The sequence below is a fragment of the Phalacrocorax aristotelis genome, chromosome 2, assembly GCF_949628215.1.
Source record: "Phalacrocorax aristotelis chromosome 2, bGulAri2.1, whole genome shotgun sequence".
Taxonomy (NCBI): Eukaryota; Metazoa; Chordata; class Aves; order Suliformes; family Phalacrocoracidae; genus Phalacrocorax; species Phalacrocorax aristotelis.
Window position 1 is genome coordinate 7,576,678 of NC_134277.1, and position 18,157 is coordinate 7,594,834.

At 38.1% G+C, this 18,157-nt stretch overlaps 1 protein-coding gene across 5 annotated transcripts in view; it reads right to left on the reverse strand.

Annotated features, from left to right (window-relative positions):
• PRKAG2 (protein kinase AMP-activated non-catalytic subunit gamma 2) overlaps positions 1 to 18,157 on the reverse strand; it is a 231,560-nt gene that overhangs the window by 5,455 nt on the left and 207,948 nt on the right. For all 5 annotated transcript variants that reach the window (XM_075082282.1, XM_075082286.1, XM_075082283.1 and 2 more), the window contains 8 exons: positions 12,873 to 12,954; positions 11,301 to 11,359; positions 7,933 to 7,978; positions 7,049 to 7,103; positions 5,039 to 5,165; positions 4,172 to 4,337; positions 3,801 to 3,838; positions 788 to 934 (listed from right to left, as the gene is read on the reverse strand). In XM_075082282.1, coding sequence (XP_074938383.1) covers positions 788 to 934; positions 3,801 to 3,838; positions 4,172 to 4,337; positions 5,039 to 5,165; positions 7,049 to 7,103; positions 7,933 to 7,978; positions 11,301 to 11,359; positions 12,873 to 12,954 — 720 coding nt within the window. The remainder of the gene's footprint in view (positions 1 to 787; positions 935 to 3,800; positions 3,839 to 4,171; positions 4,338 to 5,038; positions 5,166 to 7,048; positions 7,104 to 7,932; positions 7,979 to 11,300; positions 11,360 to 12,872; positions 12,955 to 18,157) is intronic.

The following is an 18,157-nucleotide window of genomic DNA, read 5'->3' on the forward strand; positions in this document are numbered from 1 at the left end:
ATTGCCTAATGGCACTTCTAAGGGTTATTAACAAAGTGGAAATTTTACTCATATCAAGTATATGCATGGTTACAGCCCTGAAATGGGGAAAAAAGAGATCTTGTAATTGAAGAACTTAAAGCATCTAAATGGGGCTGGGTGTCACCTCGGAGACAACTGAAACTGGTAATACTGATTTTCTTCTGCAGAGAGGCATAACAGGGGAGGTAGACCTACATACTTATTCACCCCTCTGTACAAGAAAGTTCCCAGCACTAACAAACAAGATACACAGCACTGAAAGAATGGAAGGCACACAGATATATAATTTCCAAGAGCAGTTAGTGAAGGCCTCTTTACAGGAATTTATTTTCTGGCCCTGTTTCACAGTATTTGTATGAGAGCAGTGCTGGACCCTGTATGCATTAACTAATTGTACCCATTAAATTTCCAATATGCCAATCAACCCAACTATAAGCTGGAGTTTAAATACTTATTTGCCTGCAAAACTTGTGGCAGGCTTTGAAGAAACTTGATTCTTTTGAAGCTTTGAAATCCATTCAATTAATGTCATAAAACAGAAATGCAAATAACCAAGTATTATTGCAGATGTACTGTACAATATTTTGCACATCCCTATAAGCATCTATAGTAAGTCTATAAAGCAAACCGATACCAAACACATGTAGTTATGAAAAAATACTTTCACCAAGTAACCAAAATAACTTAGGATAAATTTACACTACTTATTAGTTTGGTGATACAACTTTTAACTTATAGTAAAGGGAAAAACAGAAAGTGAGCTCACCTCAGCCTTCACTATTCTATCCACAATGGTCTCCAGTGTTTCCAGCATACTACACTTTACAACACCTTCAAAATACTGAGAACGGTGCTGTAGGGCTTGCGTCACCGTGATATCTAGGTTATTATATGTTTTTTCAGCAGCAAGATTCTGGGCAAAAAAAAAAAAAAAAAAAGACCAAGGCATATAAGACATCTCAGTACTTAGTGATAAAGTACTCAAAGTAAATATTTTGGCATCAAGGAGATACAGATTTCTGGTGTAAATTGAGTCTATTCTAAGTCACACACTAAACAAAGCAGATGCTCTTCAGCTTCAGTTTTTGGGAAGTCAATCACGCAATTATGCTAAACACCATATGACAGACTGGGTTAATTGATATAACTTTTGTGATATGCATTAGGCCAATGAAAATCTTACTTTGCTATCTGATATTTGGTTTGATGTCACTCATCCTGCCATGAGTAGAAAATATAAAGGTAAAGTTCTACAGATTTTAGAATATGCAGAATATACCAATTTTTTTTTCATAGGATAGGGGAGGACACCAACTGCTCTGCACACCACCCATGAAGTAGATCTTAGTGGAGACCCAAGTGGAGAACAAATTAAAGATTTTCTTCACCTTTCTTATTTGTGGGCTCAAGCTCCCTCTCCTGGACTGTACTGGCACTGCCATTTGACAACAATTTGCATGTGTGTATATATGTATTTTAATATGTACTATAAAAATAATATAAATGAAAACGTATCCCCACCACTGAAAGGAGGAAGAAGTTGAAAGCTAACAATCTCAACTTCCATTTTAAGAACAGGACCATGGTTGTAGCAAGACCACCAGCAAAAGCTTTCTTTGTAGGTGAGACTGTAGCAATATTTTGAGTGTTGGCAATCCTGGCCTATTGATTTTGTGCACTGAAGGACAAACAAAGACATATCTTTAAAATGAAAACACTGGACCAAGCAATAAAATGAGATTAATTTTTGGCTGGAATATATTGTGATTGGTCAAGTCTTTGGATTGACCTACACTGAATGTGACAAGATAGGTTTGAGATGAGATCATGAAGATGAGTTATCTAAAACTGCTTATAACTAATTCCTGATGAAGGGCATTAGGAGAACACAAAAAGCCTCTGCAAACTGAAGTCACCCTACCCCCAATAACCAGTGTAACATAAAGCTATTTATATAGCAACACACCATTCCCAGTTTTCTCCCATCAAGAGCCTGAAAGTGAATTCAGAACTGTATTAAAACAAAAGACATCTATCAACTTAGCCAACTGTATATACAGGCATCACTTAAAACACGAATTTAACGAAGCACATTAGCCACACTGTTTTAAGTTAAAAATCATCAGTTGAATCTTGCAAATTCTATGTTTATTGGAAGATCAGATTACACATTTCAGATTTTTTATTTCTTTTAACGATTGAAGATCAGGTTGAAGCAGACTGATGAAAAACTGGAAGCCTCAGAGGTGATTATCTTTTAAGAACAGAGGCTAGCAGGCAAAGCAAATGTGGTATTGCGTACCTTCAAACTGCTTTATTGTAGAGATATTAAAGAGTATATCCACATCCAAACCCAAAAGAGGTTTAAGGATGCCATGCCACCAAGAACAAAATATCTTTTCCCCCCATTTAATAAGGAAATCAGTATATGAGGAAAATCTGAAATAATCAATAGGTGGCCTAACTTTCCCATGTTACTAACTGGGAGGAAACAATTATATCCTTAAGCCTTTGTGGTAGGTTTTTTGGTGTCCCGTCCCTGTCCCCCCCCGATCCCAATACATCATTTTTCCAAAGAAATGATCCAGCATCTCTAAAAATCCTACAATTTTTGTTGCCCCATCACTTAAAATGGGAAAAAGGGGTGAAAAACATAAGGAACGCTCTTCCTTTTGGTGCCCTTTTGAAAAAGGATGGGTAATAAACGAAATGTGTCCTGCCTCAAAGTCTAATGCAGACAAAATAAATTGAAAGACTGAACGCACCAACTGTGAAATTTCATTGTCTTTGAGGCATTAGATCACTTTCGTTACAGCTACTACCTATTCCCTGACCAGCCTTTATGGCAGAACAGGATCTTGTACAGCAGAGAATCCCAAAGAACAGAAACACAAACGCCCAGAAAAGACAGGCAAGAACAGTGACATTGCAAAATTTTCAGTAGTAAGAGCACTGTTTGCATCCAGAGATATTTATAAGCTTAAAGTATTTCCATTTGGGACTGTATTTCCGAAAGCATTCCACACAGCACTTCAGATACCTAAATTCTGCATTAGCACTAGCAGGCTGGAATAAGCAACTCGGGCACTTAAAATCTCAAAAAAATAATGTAGCTATCAGAAGTTCCAATTGGAAGGCAGGTGCATATAGCTGGGAGGGGGCTGGAATAAAAAACCTAAGTACATTTTTCAAGTTTCCAAAGACCCCAAGAATAGAAGAGCCCTTGCTCTCTGAGGCTGGCAAGTCATGGCATGGATCTGACTACACTGCTGTACTAAGGGAAAGCCAGAAACAGCAGCCTGAAGTAGATCTCAGTCAGAAGGAATACAGATGCTATACTCTGGAGTCAGAGACTCACACAACAGAATGGGCCAAGTAGTTTTAATTCACTGAGAAGGTCAAGTTGTACAAAGTACCCAGACTGCATGAAGAAATCCTCATTCTCTTGAAAACAGACTGTGGAATGGCCATGGCTGGGAAAAAAAAGTCCAAACTCAAAAATAGAAACAAACAAAAAAACGCCTATGTCCTCTTTTTGTAATAGTACAGCCAGATCTAATCTTGGGTAACATCCAGAGCAGTAGATGCCTGTGTGCAAGTAGTATTACTAAGAATAGCTTAAATTATAAAAAAATGCTGCGCAGGGTGAATTGAATCTGGTTTATTCAGTTTAACGAAAGCCTAAGAAACAAAATAACCAAAATTGACATATTAACAAATTAATTTGTGAGTGCTTACTGCCTATAAAATATTTAATAGAATTTAAGAGATATACTTACTATTACATCAAATTTGGAATAAATATCTACAACTTTTCCTGAAAAGAAGAACAAAAGTTAAAGGGCTTAAAATACAAAATTAGTTTTCTTGCTTCCTGCTTTCATGTGCTATCTTATAATTACACAGAAAGAAAACAGACAGGTCAACAAGGAAAGATGGGAAAAAACCCCAAAGAACAGAAACCATGAACATCTGCCAAGTCTATGAACCTACATCTTGCATAAATATTTCTTTATATTTCCTTTCTCCCCCCACCTTGGATTTTTTAAATTTTTAACTCTTTTTTTCCTCTTCCCCCCACCCCCATCAAACCAGGGTTCAGCACCATTTACCTTACCACACTTTTGTGTGCAGAAGACCCAACACGCACCTGACTCATCCACAACAGGTAATGCTGATATCCTCCTCTCTACAAATATATTCAAGGCTTTAATGATAGGAGTGTCTGGATGGATGAAGGCAATGTTGTGGTAAGTTCCTATTCCAAGTTCATCCAGATTCTTCTTCATAAAGGCAGGCTTTGGCATCTCTGACATCTAGAACAGTCAGAATGAATATATTTACCGTGTGGTGTTCTGCATCTACCATGTTTCCACATGATCAGTATATATTAGGAAATCGGTATTCACTTATCCATCTAGAGACTCCAAATGATTGTTACACATCATTACAGTAATCTGCTACTAAATTAACATAAAGCCAAACCAAGCTCAAATCTAGAAGCATTACTTCTGTTCAAAGAGGCTCTAATTTAAGATTATGCAACTAAGTTTTTTCCTTATTTATTTTTGTAGTAACCCATCACCTAAGCTATGTCATTCCTACTGAAAATGGAGAGAGAAGACACTAAAACATACTATACACTGAATGCTTGTTTTGAGCTCTTGTTGCTTTGTTTGGCCTCCTATTTGTTCCTGTGACTGACTTAAGCTACAGTGAGCAACGATAACCTTGTCTCTGGGAGACAGTTCTTTTTTTTATTAATATAAACAAGCTTCTGAAGCTGAGTAGATCTTCCAGAAAGGACAGAAAATTTAGGTTTCTTCAAATGACTAAAACACAGTAATGCACAGGTCCTAAATCAAGCTTTAATTTCTCTGTTGTCAAAGAGACACACACAGACACAATGAATATGAAAGTTTATCACAAAGTTTCTGTACTAAGACTTAAATTACTTAAAGATGTCAACTGAGGGGAGATAAAATCAGTTCAGCAAAGCATAACTTCAAATACTTACAAAAAGCTGGAGGAACTTGAGGATTCTTTTATGGGTAAGTATATAAAGTGCATTTCCACTGACAGGATCTATAACTGGCAATCTGTGGATTTTGTTTTTGATCAATGAATATACAGCATCAAAAAGGCTGAGGAGAAAAACATTAATTTTTTTATCAATTCTAGCTGACAATAAGTAAAGTCAAGTGATATATACACATATTTACAAACCCCCATGAAGTACACATGACAAGTAATAATTTGCATTATCTTTAATGTTACAGAAAACAGAAGTTAAGGGATTTCAAATTGTCTTTGCAGCTAGTAAAACACATCAACAGCATGCTCATGAACAACTAAAACCAGTAACAAAATATGATGGAAAGTAACTTTTTGTGATAGAAAGTATAGCGGAAATATTCCTTCACAAGTGTAAATTGTTCTTCCATTGAGTGCTGTGCTCACAGTAAGCCTGCACTCAGAATGGATATTTCTGTTCAGAGACAGACAAACAGTGAAAGACAGGTGTTCTTGTGCTTAATGCATCTCAGTCACAAACTTCCATAACGTTTTCCAGGAAGAGCATTTTTATGGATAAGTGCATCTATGCAATTAAGCTAAAATTATCTAATAATTTCACGGAATTATCATTGGGGATTGGCAAACAGTTATTCTCAGGAGATCCAAAACATTCCTCCAGACACTACAGACTCCAGTCTAGCAGTGTGCCAACCTACGTAAGTCTGCTCTTCTTGCATTAACACTTCCCCCCCTCCCCCCTCGGTCCTAGTAAGACTAGGATAAAACAGCTGACCACCAACTGCAATGAATTAGTAAGTAATAAAGTTAGTAAAACTTTGATAAATGCCTACTTGCTGAAGTAGGCTGCTTCTTATACACAATAAACTCTACGTTCTGAGTCCATTACAGGTATTTACTATCCCCATTTGAGACAGGTGGAGTCAAGACTCCCACCACTGCACTGTAGATTCCCCTCCTGCAGTAAGCATTTAACTACTCCCAAGTGCTGCCGTCTGACTGTCACAGAACCCAAGTCCATTTCTGGACCAGGTCTTAGGCTGACTTGCTATACGCTTTTATACATGTCTTACTGCATCTTCGTTATTGTGACACTTCTCTGGCTCACCTTTGAAAGCAATGATACTAGTTTGTTGTCTTAATGATATTCTTTGGAACTAGATACCGTTCAAAATACGTTCCTTATGACTTAATTGAATGAATTATTCATTACTTAGTGGCAATTCTAATGAGGATACAGTATATCATTACTTGGAGGTAATCACTAGTTTCCTTCACCAGTTTCCTTTGGTCGGGCATAAGCAATCCCATGCCACAAACTGAAGCGAGAATCAGAACTTTAGTCTCCAGTTCAGCCATTAAGTAGTACTCAAGCTGTTAAGTGATCAACTAAAGCCCTCTCTCAAGTTACCTTTGGTAAATAAGGTCTAATGGCAGTTCAAAACCTATTTCTTTAAAATTCCATCACGAAGAAAAGGACAGCCATTTATATCTTAAGGAACACAACCCAGTAGTAGGGCAGAACAAAACACACAGATCTTTCCCTTAGTTAAGAAGTTACTTGCACTGAAAAGTACTGTAAGCTTTCAATTACTGTGATCGCTGAGAACAAGGACAGCTGATAGGCCCCGTACAGTTTTTGATTTTCATGAATTGAACATGACTTGCAGGCTACCTTGAAGGGTTATCATGTTGCCTTTTTTGCATATTTTTTGGCAATTAATTTTGACCCATGTCTAGTTCATTTACCAGAACAGTTACACTGATAAAATACAAAAAGTTAAACTACAAATTTATTCTCTTTGGATCATTAAATAAAGTCCCCACTTGCAATAAAAACCTCCCACACCTTCTTGATTATATTGAAAGGCAGTCCTTTATTACTGTATTCTATATTATAAATTGTTTCTTATTATATAAAGGTGTCTTAAATTCAGTGTTGAGATGGAGTTAGTTTATTTCAAGTTAAGCAGACTGAAAAACAAAATCCTACCTTGCATCTGGGGAGATGTTCACTAAAGGTTTAAACGTCTCTTGTAAATAAAGCTCTGTGTATATAAATTAATAGACCATTACCAATTTATATGAAAACATTAGCATTTTATGAATTCATACATGCAAAATTAAGTGGAAGAAAGAGAGCAATAGTTCTTTAGTATTACTTTAGATATTCTACCACTTATGCACATTCCTCTATATTGACATTAAGAACGACAAGTTTTAAGTGGGACTAAACTGATTTCCACCAGGGGTCACTGCAACAACAGCAAATAATTCTTTACCAGTTCTTTTTCCAAGAAGGTCTGCTGCACAGAGTACTTCTGTATATTATTTCATGGCATATAGGTTGTTTGTTTGTGTGGTTTTGGTCGGGGTTTTTTTGGTTTTTTTTTTTTTTTTTTTTTTTTACATAAAGCTTCCTCCCTGCATTCAGCACTTCTGATCACACCCAGCATGTTCTATGAATTTCCAATTGCATCATGCAATTCACTCAGGCATAGCTTGCTGCTCATCCATCAGCTCACTCAATACATAGGGTCGTCTAGTCATCCTGCACCCTGGCTCAGACACATTTCCATTCCACATATACTCATCAACTCTACAGCCAGACATGTCACCTTAGTCCAGTTTCTTTTTTATTTTCTTAAAGAGCAAGATGGCGCTAATGAACAAGTGGCAAAGTAGGATATAGCCCAGACCACTCTAAACCACATCAGGCAGGAAAATAAGCGGCAGGAGCAAATGGACAAGCTTTTTACTATTCCTGCTTTCATTAAAAAGTATGTGGCACACAAGTAAAGTCTATGATTAAAAATCCACTATACTGAAAATCATTAGAACATTTTAAATTATTAATCAAGTAGTAAATATTCTTACCCCTCCAGGTTTCTATCTTGTGCTCCTCCAATTCATAAATCTGAACCTACAATGGGTAGATGGAAAGTTTAGCTTTAAGTATTAATTTAACCCCCCAAATCATTAACAGTATTATAAATAACTGAATAATTTCCTTACATTTCATTGCAGGCAGTCTAACAGAGGAAGAACAGTCCAGAATAACATTTCTCGGCAATAACAAGAGGAAAGGGTGCAACCCTGCTCAGTGCAGAGTACCATACTGGACCTATCGTTTCAGGGGACAGGAAAGATCTTCTACCAGCCTAGGTTTATAGTCTAGATAAATTCTAGACTCAAAGGCATCTCGTCAGTAATTTATCTCACCTTAAAACAATCATGCCAGAGTAAACCCTCTGATGATTCCTCACAGATCGAAACAAATAAAAAGCTTACCCTAATCACTTCTTAATGCTAACAGCGATGAATTTTACTGTTACTTGATTACAAACAAGCAAGAGCACTTGGTTTAGTGCTCAGTTCAGTCAGAAGAACACTGTAGTCCCCCACCCCCAAGTTTAATCTTTTACTGATGTTACATTCTTCAAATGTTTCCAGACACTGCATCTAAGCCATGCATGCTATCAGCATTTCTCCTGTACCAGCAGTGTTGCTCATCTGACCTGTATTCGGCTGGTCCTGGGAACCAAACAGGCAAAAAAAGTTACACAAATGTTGTTTTCTGCTGGTTTAGCTTAACTGGTTCACAAAAATGGCAGGCAAATGATACTGGACAAAGGATGCAGCAAGTCTGCGCCTTTTGGTGGCAGCTTATCATCGGATCAGATTGCCAATACCATCAAACATCTTCAGGAGTCCAGTCTTTGAAGTTTAAGGTTTGGCTGAACTCTGAAGTTTGGTTTAAAACAAACCAAAACAGGTGCAGTCACATCACCAACTTCCTGCTGTTCAGCAGCTACTTCAAAGTTCTTTGTCAAATGATTGTATAACCTCCCTAGAGCAGCTCCTTCCATCTTGCTGGTGGTTTTCTAGAGATGTTTCAGATGTGAAAGCTACCCTTCTCTAAAGGTATCAAGCTGCAAGCCAGCCACTTGTAATAGCAATTGCGCTCGCTATTGCCTTGGCCAAAGGTGCCTGTCACCCCTCACACAGCTCTTCTGTGTCAGGTGCCTCTGGCAAACGCTGCTGAAACTGAGGAGTTTATAGGTGAAGGGTAGAAGTCTCAACAAAGCCTACTACATTTATCTTTGAGCTAAAGGAGCTCTGGAACAGGCTGCCCAGAGAGGTTGTGGAGTTCCCTTCTCTGGAAATATTCAAAATCTGCCTGGACGCGTTCCTGTGCCCCCTGCTCTGGGTGTGTCTGCTCAAGCAGGGGGGTTGGACAAGATGGTCCCCAGACGTCCCTTCCAACCCCTGCCATTCTGTGATTCTGTGAAAGGAGACTACACTTCAATTACTCTCCGGTATTAGCATCCTTTGAAGAGTATAGGGGAATGTTAAATTGATATACTGTAACTGGACTACTCAAATATACCATTTTTGGATGGCATAAAAGATACTTGCATAAGTTAAATCATCTTTTAAGGCATTTGACAAAAAAAGGCAGTTAAGGCAGTGGAGTGCAGTTCAGAAGATCTACTGAAGTGATCAGAAGAATAGGGGGCTGCTTTAGATGCTGACAAGATGAGGCTAAACCTAGTTCTTTGACCACACTATAGGGAGAAACTACCACAATGTTCATCAATCATTTAAAGATATTATCTAGTACAGGAACAGCAACATGCTTCACACTGTACGTGACATGATGCATTTAGAAAGAGTGACTAAAATACTAGAGTTACACTTTCAGCATAATGTTACCTATTAAGACTAGAGCATTCCCTTATGGAACATTATTTTATTTATTTTTTTTTTAATAGAAGACTGCATCAATCACTACAGTCAAATGTTGTCACTTCTCAGCTCTTCCTCCTTATTGCTGCCATTTTAAGCACAACCTATGGAATAGGATATTAGCGTAAACAGGAAGGATAACTATTAGACCTTAGGTAAAGTTATATGGAAAAATCGGTAGTATTGGGGTTAAGGGTCATTACAATATGCAAACTGTTTTAAGGAAGTTACTGGTGTGCAATGACTTTTCATTTGCTTCTCCTCCCACCCCTTGGAAATAATTATTTTTCTTTTTCCCCTGGGGATTTAACAGGAAGTGCACCACACTACACCAACAGTAGTGCACCACACTACTGGCATCTGACAAGAACTGCACTATGAACTTAAAAAAATTAACATGAGCTTTGAGAAGCCTAATACATCAGATGTCTGCTTCATCCAACTGTGGATTTTTTAGCTAACAGAACATAGCATGTATGTTTTAACTGGTAGAGAGGGAATTGTGATTTGACGGGAACAAGAAAGGGATGTAAATGTTTGTATGAACATGTAAGCAAGAGAATTTCATCAACTGACTGCCAATGGGAATTTTAAATTAAAGTTAATTGAAGTCAACAGATCTCCAACCGATTGTGTAACTCAGCCATGTAACCAAAATATTTGCATATATTTAACTAGTTAAACTTGTTTATTCTATGCCATCACTCCAAGAACAGAGTAACCTTTTCATGCATCCGAGCCTTGGCAAGCTAGCATTCTGCTAATTCCACATACTCCTTTCAGAATAGCTCTATCATAGTTATGAGACAAAGATGATTATATAAGCATGTGAACACATAGCTACATACTTGATTTTCAAGTAAAATCAAGTTTTTCGTGTAACTAAGACATCCCCCTATTCTCCCCCACTCCCGCAAATGCTTCTTGGTTGGTATTTGCCATTTATATAGAGCTCTGATTACTATTGAAATACGTGCTTTGAAACAACCTGAACACAAGTAAATACAGTGATCAAGAATCAAGTCTTTCCTTTTTACTTTTTCTATCACATCTAGTTTTTAGTAAGTATTTTAAGCCAGGTCCTTCATCCCAAATGCATTAGTCATCAGTTGCAACACTAAATGGAGCCTTGTATCCAAAACAAAGGCTACCATTATGGTAAGTGCCACACAAAACATAATAAAGGTAGTACTCATTAAAGAAATTCCTCATGTTTATACACATATAACTGAAGCAGGCAGATTATGTTACCTGCCCAAGCTCATAGGACCTTCATGGCTATAACTGGGACTGAACCCAGGTATCCAGATATCATTTTGTTACCTTGCTCACAAAGCCATCTATCTTTTCTTGCAGAAAAAAAACTACAGCAAGGATACCCATATGATATCTAAGCTTCCAAAGACTTAATAATACTTATAATCAATCTTTGTTTGATATTTCAGTTTCTGTACTGTATGGCAAATGATAAAAGTATAGCTTCATATCATACTTACCATTGGAGACTTATAGTATCTATGCAGTATGTTAATGAAATCTGTAATTGTTAACATTCCTGTAACAAGTGAGATATAAAAAAATTCTTCAGATCTATATGTTAAGCATATAAATTCCAGCTATTTTCTCTATTAAGTTATATATTGTGAATATAAATAAACATTAAATCCATGTAACATACTATTTGTATTGGACTAATCAACAGCGGAATTCTAAAAGTACGTATATTCACTTTCACTTTGATACAATACTTCAGAATAAAACCACACATCTGAATTAATATTAAAAATCATAACCTATGTGCTTCTCCTCTTCTCTCAATCTGACCCAAAGAAAACCTTGAACACCCAAAAGCAGGTCAACAAAAGACCAGGGGGTTAGAATACTTTTAAAGGTTGGAGACCTATCCTTGCCTTTCATTTTCTTTCCAAATAAGACACATTCTCATTATGTACTTGCCAAGTCAGGCAGGCTCTCAGTCTCAAATGAAGGAACTGTACAATCCATTTTCTTGAGTATTGCTTATTAAAGAACTTCATTCAATCATTTCACAGTAATCCTCAACATCTGTACTGAAATGTGACTTCTTTAAAGAAAGAGACAGTACATCCATAGTACATACATTTAAACTGCTAACACCAAACTATGTAATATAATATTGATGATTTAGTTACCTGAAAACACGATTCTTTTTTGAGCTTTCAAGTTCTAAATTTGAGAAGTAATTGCTCTCCTGTTTACTACTCTTACATTTAAAGTGAAGAAACTAAGAAATGGGGAAGGGAAAATTTAATCCTGAGGTCAGCTTTAAGTCACAAGAGCTCAGTTACAGACAGAAGGTGAAATTAAATGTAAAAGACATACAGCATTTCTCCAATGTGTTGCATGAAACTACTGTTCCTCCTCCCTTGGATTTAAAACATTTTAACACATGCTTTATAAAAGTATCTACCATTCATTTTCAAGAATCTTCAATCTATATTCCAGGTCACAAGAAGTACATATAATATTTGTAACTGCCACTATGACCCTGTTTTCTAACTGTAACAGAGATCTAATTGTAGAAGATTATTGTTGTGGCAATTAGTTACATGACTTTTAAAAAAGCAATATGTTGGTCTAATGTTTTCCTCCCAGTATAGGACAGACCTGTAGCATTCAACATCAGTTCTGGTATTTAAGGATTTCTCAAGTGCACCTTATTGAGGATGTGCAGAAAAAGACATGTTTGTATAGCAGGTATATTAGGATTACTGTAACATTAAATTCTTCTTTTTATAGTTTCTATTTTCAAAGGGGTTTTTGTGACTCACATTTTGAAATACACAATGAAAGGCACATATTATGGACCGAATTTCAGAAGCTCAGGACCTAGAAGAACCATCATGATTCTCAAAGCACAGTGACACTACAAAAGCTGGCAACATTTCACTCCTCACAAGGAGGAAAGAGAAACCCTCTGCACCAGTGTATCTGTAGGATGTTTGGCCATGCCAACCCCAGACCACCTTCTGCAACAGCAAGGCACCCTGGAAATTCAAGTAATCCTGAGTAATGTTAGAACTACTTACCTACAAAACTCTGTTTTTTACTCTCCCACAGTGGAGCTGCTCTCACACCATTTGCCACCAAGGCAAAAAAGGCTTTCTTTACCTGCAAAAAGAATGAACTACTAAAAATCTTTGCTCTTAATTTAGCATACCAGACACGAACAGAAGGGTTTCCCCAGTTACTAGGATTAAATGCACTATAAACAGGTAGCTGGTATTCAAAACAGAACAAAAACCACCCCCTCCAAAAAAAACCTTACGCCTTTAACTTCTGAAATGGTTAAAAAGCTTAGAAAAAAGCATATCGAAACCAGATCTGTTTTTGTTTTGTTATGTGACTATTCTGTGTGAAAGCCTCTGATGAAGTAGGCTGATACAGCTGAAAAAGGTACGCTCACTAACCTCAACTTTACTCCCGTTTGATATTATCCATAAAAGTTATACCCCCCCAATCATGACGTTGAATAAATCTGTAATGAAAATAATTAGCTCAAGTGTCAAGTTTATGGATATAGCTTAACGTTTGAAGGTTGTGCTATATTCTAGTTAGTGTTCACTACAGCACCAGTTGTAATAAAAAAAAAAAAAAAAAAGACTGAAACAGTAAGTCTCATTTCCTCTCCAGCTTTTAGACTCAGGATGTATACCAATTAAATAGTCTTTACCTAGAAAACACAATACAGAAGTGATGGCTCTTGTCCAGGCCTTTACCTGGCACAGAACTAGGACATAGCCAGCCTGTATCTCTACACCCATGAAATCAGTCCTCAGTCTAAATAACAGAAGCAGCAATTGCTTGACAGTTGCAATCTGAACAGACCACAACTACACAGTGGTACCTTAAGTGTCTACATTATGTGCCAAGGGGCCCCTCTCCACAGCAGAGTCAGCAATACAGGGCTTCGCAGTCAATGGTACCAGCATCCAAAAAGGTAGGGGCAAACAAAAATGTAGGTAGAGGGGAAAAAAACCCAGCCCCATAAGTCTGCCATTGCTAGCTACAGCCTTCTTGGAAAAGTTTGCAAAGCCATCCATATGATAGTCAGTGTCATAGGAAATTGGACAGAACCTCCATATAGACACTACTTAGTGTTACAATGTAGCAGTTTAAATTTCTAGAAGTTAGTAACACTTCTACTCCGCACCAGAACGCGTCACCTCGGTCTTCACTTCAGTGATTTGCAGTGAGCATTTTGAATACCTGGAGTTATCCTACTGTACGTGAACTCCAATATCTGACATTAGACTTCTGAAAGGAGTCTGTATTTCATGTGACCTTTTTGCAGCCCGAGTGCTTTCTCTCTGACCATGAGAAGCAGCAAATCTACTCTCCTGACCTCAGCAGATGACAGTTTTCAAAGCTGCCTCCTGACAGATGCTTCTGTCATAACATCAGCGGGGGTCCCAGAGGTATTCAGCCACCACGCTGACACAAGCGGAAGTCAGGTACAACAAACAGTACCAAACCCACCACAGGAGCATACTAACTCATGAGGAAGACTGAAACCACAAAGAAACCCTCCAGACAGCCACATGAAGTGTTCCCACACAACAGCATCACACTTACAGTTAACGCAGCAAAAGCTAACAGCAGTGAGCTATTTGGAGAGCACATATGAGACCGAAGTGAGTTCACACAAACTCCACCTTGAGGCAAAATAAGTTCTAACTATTCTTCATCAAAAAAGAGGAAAGTACACTCAAACTGCCTGAAACTGAGAGCTTTCAGCTTTGATATCTTTCCATAATAACAGCTATCACTTGAGTTAACTGTCACTGTTAACTTATACCCCAAGTCTTCTACAAGAGTAAGATGTTCAAGCTGTATCAGAGCAAGAAGGTAACAGCTGATCTATTAAAGCCAGGGGGAATTTTCCGTTCTTTCAGGTAGTAATTATGCAACAAAACTCCTCAAGCAAGTTTACAAACCCTCTAACTGACAACCTGGAAAAGAAGCAAGCCCACAGCAGAGAGCCAACTATAGGACTTCAGGCAACCTCAATTCTTGCTATTACTTCTTTCTCATACACAGTAGCAGCAAAGAACACCACCTAGCAAAACATTCAGATTGGCGAGATGGTAAAATGAGGTATTATGTAGATTCAGAAATTATATTTTGAGAGAGACAATTCCAGAGAAATACTAGGCAAGAAACTGAGCTTGCAGACAATCCAGAAGGGAGAGAAAGTTTCTTCAAAGGATCAGTGCTTGCCCTGATTCTGTTTGATGTATCTGCAAGTTATTTGTCTCCAAGAATCTCAAGAATCTTCAGTTAGATACCATCTTGTCTTTTGAAACTAGACAGAATTTTTAAAAACTGAGGACGGCTGAACAGATACAGCTACTGAGATAGCTCAGACTTACATCCTGACAAAGAGTTCAGCTTCGGTATTAGGACATTAAACATTTGATGTAATAAATCCAAAATTTAGTAAAGAAATTCTTAAACTCACTCCTCCTAGACCACAGCTTCACTGAAATTCCTGTTGCTTACTTCAGTTTTATAGTAGAATGTGTTATACAGTTACCTTTTAAATAAAACAATTTAAGTAAGGTAACTACAAAGAAAAAACAACTTCATTCTTATTTACTAAAAGAGCTTGCAAGCACAAACATACACTCATCCACTCACACTTTCCTTCAGTTTCTGTGGTTTACCAACTTCAGTTGCCCAAAGTGCTGCTTGGTGGCCAGCCAAAGCACTGGGGTGTGGAATTGGGCTGCCATCCAGCATATTTAGATGTTTCAGTGATGTTCATGCAGAAAATACCCACAATGACCTTCCTTTCAGATTATATATCTTTCGTAGCCTTTGAAGATCTCTGCCATGTCCCATCATCGGACCTCCAACAGCGTTGTTATTTCTCAACTCCACCAGAGTTGCTCTTTCTCTGATCTCAAGTGTTGGACTGGCCTGACCTTCACAAAGCCATTGTTCGCCAGCCAGATCCCATAGATTGTTGCTGTTCAACACCACGTACAAACATTCTGTAAACAAAACACTTTTGTTCTTGTTAACTATGTAGTGGTCCTAACAAACACAATGAGCCATTAAAGATGGGAGGGATTAATCTGCCCGAATTTGGAGGTTGTTCTGATATATACGCTGACCTTGCATATTCACCACAACTCTTCATAGCCAATCGGAAAAAACAGTCATTTCTGTGGCATGACTCACCAGCCTTACACAGATTAAGCTGCATCCCACAGATGCAATTTCCTCCCTCACCGACTACAAGATGTCTAGACATTTACAATTAGATGAGGAATCCTGCTTTATGTGGCTACTTGTCTTCTCCAGCATTCTGCCCCTTAAGTAGAAGGGTCACAGTAGCAAAGGAACACAGTGACTAAAATCCTACATGTATCATAGATCACCTCAACAATAGGTGCCCACCACAGCGAGCAGAACAGGAACAAGCTTTTTTCACTACAGGAACTCATTACACCAACTGCGAATATGCCGAATAAAACAACAGACTAATTTAGGTTAGACAAGACTTCTTGAGATCATCACTTCTGCAGACCATTCAAATATTTCCACTGTAAGTCCAATATAAGTCATTACCAAGAAAGACTGAGTTAGACCCACACATAGGAAACCCTGTTTTTCGGGTAGTAGAATATTTGGAAAACCTTGTCCCTTATGGTTAACATGCTCCAAAATAGCTTGATTATTGGGCAGCAACACCAGAAACAGTGGTAGCAAACAGAAGATTTCACCAGAGCACAGAAAAAGGTTTTCCTCACTGATCGGAAATAACTGAAAAGGACGCTCCTCATTATGATATACCAGCCCAGTAATCTTACAACCCCTTACAGAAATGCTCTCTCAAGTAAACATCTGTGAACGAGGGAAACATCTGAAAGGAAAACTGAAGATGAGCTTGTTTCCAAAAATTCCATGTGTCTACAAACGCACACTTTTATCTTGTTTTACCTAATGTTATGTTATGAAAACTGTAATTATGTGCATAAGTGACCAGTGGGTTTCAAACTTGTCTTCCAGGACCGTCCCATAAGGTAAGGAGTGCGACTGCTGCTCTTGCAATCCCAGTTCCTGGTGCTAAGTAGTCAGCGCTGAGTAGAGAATGCTACTATGCTGAAAGACACACAACTCGGCACCATTGTCTCAATGCCAAAGGTAACTTGGAAAAGCTGGAAGGTAACAGAAGTAAGAAACATAGTTATGGAACACCTTCAGATACGCCAGTACCAAGCAAGAAGATGATGTAAAAGACTAGTAGCATGGACATTGTTACAAGATCTGCCAGAACTTCTGTGATATGGCTGCCATCCAAGGGCAAGATGATAAACATGTCCCTGTCTTGCCTCATCTTTCACTGTATAAACCCACACGAGGGCATTAGCTTTACTTGCCTGAAAAGCCCCTAACGTAACCCAAGAAACGCCTATTTTATCAGATCAGAATAGAAAGGAAGGAGCTACTACTTTTATTTTTTGGCACAGAGCTCCCATCAAAGCAGCATCAGACCCAGCTGATCCCTGACACTTATCTCGGATTCCTGATAGATGGATGCTCAAGGTGAGCTAGAACATTCATCATCCTTTTCACTCGATAAGTTGAAAAGTTCTCAGTCTTGTCTCATGATGATTTTTAAGCACTACAAAACTTAGAGGGAAACCCCCCCCCCAAAATTCACAGTATCAAACCCAAATCTTTCAGGCAATCACTAAGAAACAATAATTCATCCTAACAAAACAAAATATAAAGTTCGATATGCAGTCGAAAGAAATTGGCAGGAGGAAGACATTCAGTCTTAGCAAACTGGGTAAGAACAGCTGAAGAAGTACGGTAGAAGGTTAAAGTCATACCTGTATACTCAAGTCCTCCAAGTATGAAACAGCAAGGCATGGAGTGCCTTCTCAATGGGTCCCTTGTAAAGGGGAAAAAGTTTTCCATTTTCAAGGGGTAACAGTGTATGTATCTTCACAATATAAGCGAATATGACAAAGTCACTCTAGAACACAGTCTTTATTCTCACAGAGTAAGAAGGCACACAAAAAGTTACCCCAAGACTTAGAGGCTAGACACTTGCATTTCAATATTTCTTACTAAGCAAGATGACCAAGAGTAGTACCACTGGTCTTTGTTGTAACATGAAAACCATTAGGCCTCTGCTGTCACCTTTGTACTGCATAAGAACTGGGCAACCTACACTTTACTCCCTTGGTTTAAATGTGTTTGAGCTGACTGAATCCCAAATTCTTTTGTTGTGAAAACACGAGGAATGGGGCAAGAGTTTCTTGCCCAACATAAACAGGACTGTATTTCTTTAGAGTAG